General features: G+C 64.6%; 2 protein-coding genes across 2 annotated transcripts; one reads left to right on the plus strand and one right to left on the minus strand.

The window, feature by feature from the left end:
* Positions 1–163: 163 nt before the first annotated feature.
* Positions 164–821, minus strand: EMIHUDRAFT_122139 (hypothetical protein; the record flags this gene model as incomplete). The annotated part of the gene is made up of 2 exons (XM_005791235.1): positions 164–301; positions 333–821. 2 exons carry the CDS (start codon positions 819–821, stop codon positions 164–166), a joined length of 627 nt encoding a protein of 208 aa, XP_005791292.1.
* EMIHUDRAFT_251614 (hypothetical protein) lies at positions 820–1,197 on the plus strand (the record flags this gene model as incomplete). The annotated part of the gene is made up of 1 exon (XM_005791236.1): positions 820–1,197. The coding sequence occupies one exon, from the start codon at positions 820–822 to the stop codon at positions 1,195–1,197; it is 378 nt and encodes a 125-aa protein (XP_005791293.1).
* Positions 1,198–3,923: the final 2,726 nt, after the last annotated feature.

Consider the following 3,923-nt stretch of genomic DNA (forward strand, 5'->3'; position numbering starts at 1 on the left):
TCTAGGGCGCGAGATATGGTGGAGATACGGGGAGATATGGGGAGATCTTCCGCCTCTAGGGCGCGAGATATGGTGGAGATACGGGGAGATATGGGGAGATCTTCCGCCTCTAGGGCGCGAGATATGGTGGAGATACGGGGAGATATGGGGAGATCTTCCGCCTCTAGGCCGCCTGCCCGCCCTCCCACAGCTCCGCCGCGGCGAACCGGAGGTCGGAGTTTGGCTCGACGGCGGTGAGGGCGAGCTGCGCCGCTGGCCACACCTCGGCGGCCGCCCACGAGCCTAGACACTTCCCCGACACCTCCCAGACACTTCCTAGACACTTCCTAGACCTCGGCGGCCGCCCACGCGCCCGCGCCAAGGCCCGCGCCGAACTCGAGCGAGCTGCGCGGCTGCCAGCCGGGCAGTCGCCGCCGCGCCTCGTGCAGCGCACGGTAGACGCCGGCGTACGCGCCGTGCATCCGCTCGGCGGCCTGCTCGTCCACGCCCATCTCCTCGGGCGGCGTGCCCGCGTGTGCCCCGCGTGCGCGCAGCCGGCGCGTGGTGACTTCGCGCAAGGCAGCGTCGAGCGCGTCCGGCAGGTGCAGCATGGGCACCGCCAGGTCGCGCCACGGCCGCTCGGTCGCTGCGGGACGCTCACTCGCGGCCTCTGGCACAGCGCGCCGGTTGGCCTCACTCTCGCGGAGGCGGCGCGGATTCAGGCGAGGTATCACGTGATTGAGCTTTGGCGCGTTCCGCCTGGGGCTGTAGCTCAGGTCGAGGCCACGCCGAGCGAGGCGGAGCACGGGCGCGCGTCGGCGAGGCGCGCCAGCCGAGAGCATGCCGCCAGAGACGAACACGGTTTTTTCTTCCCCCAGTTGCATTGATCCCTCCCTGGGTTGTCCGTTTTCTTTCTTTCTTCTTTCAGTTGCATTGAACAACGCGGTCCTCGCTCTCTGCCCCGACCTGTACCGCTACTACAACACGCCTTCCGAGACGCTCACGGCACGCGACTACTTCCCCAACTATGACGAGCTGGCTCGCATCAAGAGCCGCTGGGACCCGGCGGAAGTGTTTCGCATCTATCAAGGCATCCGCCCCGTCGGTTTCGCGCCCGACGCGTACGAGCTACGGCGGCCATACGTCCGCGAGTCTAGCCTCTTGGACCGGATGTGGAAGATCGGCTTCGACACAGTAAAGGACCTCTTCTTCAAGTGAGACCGCACACAGAGGGCGGGGGGCGGACGGCAGTGGCGGCGGATGACATTTCTTGATGCGACCTAAAATACTCGTACTGTGTGTGTGTGAAAGCGCCGTCGCAACTGCCATGTCGGCAGGTTGTAGGCTGGTGCTCTCGCCCCGCTGGCGGCGCGGACCGGTGCCGCGGCTCCGAGCCCTCCTGTGGGCCCGCGGCGGCTCGCCGTCGCGGTGTCGAACAATGTGAACGGTCCGGATTCATCCCGGCGTGCCGCCGGTGGCGCTTCTTCGCCGAAATTTTGATCAAGCTCTTTGTCGACAAAGCTGTGCCCGAGCTCCTGCTGCTCGACTGCGCGGCGGAACCGGCCCCTGGATGCTGAGATGTGAGGCGCCGGCACCGGGGCTACAACGCGGGGCCATCTCCAGGCTGTCTCGGGCAACCTCAAAATTGGCGCCTCTCTCTGCTGCTGGTGGTGGTGCTGCTGGTGCTGCTGCTGGTGCAGATGCTGCTGCTGGTGCGCGGGCTCGGCTCTCCGACTCGACTCGCCGCGGGCGTCGCGGGCATCTGACGCGGCGGGCGGCGTCGCAGGCGGCAGCGATCGCGGCTCGACGGTGGAGGTGGAGGGTGGTGGCTGTGGTGGACCTTTGAGTTTATTTAATGGTCGAGTACGAGGACTGGGGGGTCAACCGGGAGGCAGGGGGTTCGACCTGGCGACGGAGGACCGTGGGCCATTCGCGGGGACGGGTCCGTCCGGAGGGCGACCCCGGCAGATCCGGATGGTCTTCACGCCGGTGGGAGGCACCGAGGCGTCTAGGGCGCTCCACTCTACCTTAAGCTCCTGAGGGGCGCGTGGTTGTAACCACGTAGTAGGACTACAGCCCACCACAGCCACCCTCCCCAGGTCCCCACTCCTCACGTGTGCACACTCCCTCACCCTCTCCCATGCCCTCTCCTCTCTCCTCTCTCTCTCTCCTCTCTCTCTCCTCTCCTTGTCTGTGCTGTCTGCCTGACTCAGGCACTAGTTCTGCCGATGCGTGATTGTGTGTGGGCTGCTCCGAGGGGGCCCTGTGCGATCCGAAGGGTAGGGGGTCTGTGCCCGGGCGGTGTCCGGTGCGGAGTCTCTCTCTGATCCCACCTGTGGTGTTGGGTGTGAGGTTGTGGCGGCTTCGAACCCAAGGGGGGGAGCTGATCCCACTCATAACCAACTCTCAGGGGCAGTAGGTGGGCGAGCCTCGAGCGCGCTCATCTCGATCGTCAAGGCGTCGCTACGCGCGGTCTTCCGCGGGGGGAGCTTCGTCGACGGGTGCGGGATCGCGGCGCAGTCAGTGCCGTGGCGATGCCTCCGGCTGTTTGCGGCGGGCGGCTTGCTGCTCGCGGCGATGTGGCGAAAAACTCGTCTCGCCGCACACCAAGGGCTTATGCTCTGGCGAGATGTGAGGCGCATGCGCCCAGGAGGGGAGGGCTATGAGGGGCGTATGCGTAACGACGCTGCTAGAGATGCCTTTCGGGGCCCAGAGGTAACACTTCTGATGCCATGCGTGACCTAGTAGTGTCCCCAGCTATGGGCGTGTCCACGTTGGAGCCAGGTGTGGTGTGGGCGTAGGTCCTCCGACGCCGCGGCGAGCCCGCTGAGCTCGCGGTTGCAATCTCTTCCGCCGCCGCGAGCTGCAGCGCGACTGACATGCGCTGAAAGGGGGGGGGGGTCCTGAAACCTGGTACGCGGGGCTAACCCTCGAAAAAAAAAATAAAATATTCTTACCTTCAAGCCCCCCTCCGAGACTAGGGACAGTCACCACCCGTACACAGGAGAGATGGGAGTGCCCCCCGCCCCCACTTGCCCTGACTACACAGGATAGCGTGCCCCGAAAACGGCGACACATAGTGGGGGACACTGCGCAAGGAGGGGGTGCGAAGCCTAAGATTGGGGTTCTAGGTGGTGGGACCATGGGGGGGGGAGGGCGGGGTCCTGTGGGGGTGAAATGTTGCGCGGCGAATTCGAGCCTACCCCCTCGCCGCGCCGATCCTCACGCGGAGGGTAAAACCCTGTGGGACAAAACCCCTCCGCGGTCGGCTGTCTTCAGAGTGGACCCCCCCCTCCCCAGCCTCCCCTGTTCGTTTTTCGCACCCCCCCCCCCGCTCCCCATCGGTGACTCGCGAAGGACACGGACACTCGGGGTGGGGGGGGAGGGGTCCCCCAGAGAGGGGGCTTTGGGGCCTTGTTGAGTCAATCTGCCCCCCAGAGGGGCCTTCTCGGGTCGACCTCTGGTCGATCTCGTGTCGATCTCGGGTCGATCTCGGGTCAATCTCGGGTCGATCTCGGGTCGATCTCGGGTCAATCCCGGGTCAATCTCGGGTCGATCTCGGGTCACGTCGTGCGGCGTAATGAGGCGAGATGAGGTGAGATGAGGCGAGATGAGGCGAGATGAGGCGAGATGAGGCGAGATGAGGCGAGGCGAGGCGAGATTAGACGAGATGGGGCGAGATTAGGCGAGATGGAGCGGGATATCGCGAGGTGCAGCCAGCTCCTGCCTGGATGGAGTCAGGATAATGCCTGGGAAGATTCTGATTGGTGCCTGAAGGGGGCTAGGTATGCCTGGAAGGAGCCAGGTTGATGCCTTGATGCCTTGAGGGAGTCGGCTTGAGCGCTTGAGGATCCATATCTCGGTCCTTTTTTGTCTCTATGTGGTTTGTTGTTGTTCCCTCCATCTCTTTGGTGAACTTCATAACAAATCTTTTTTTTGTTTCC

This window comes from Emiliania huxleyi, assembly GCF_000372725.1.
Source record: "Emiliania huxleyi CCMP1516 unplaced genomic scaffold EMIHUscaffold_1140, whole genome shotgun sequence".
In the NCBI taxonomy this organism is placed as follows: domain Eukaryota; phylum Haptophyta; order Isochrysidales; family Noelaerhabdaceae; genus Emiliania; species Emiliania huxleyi.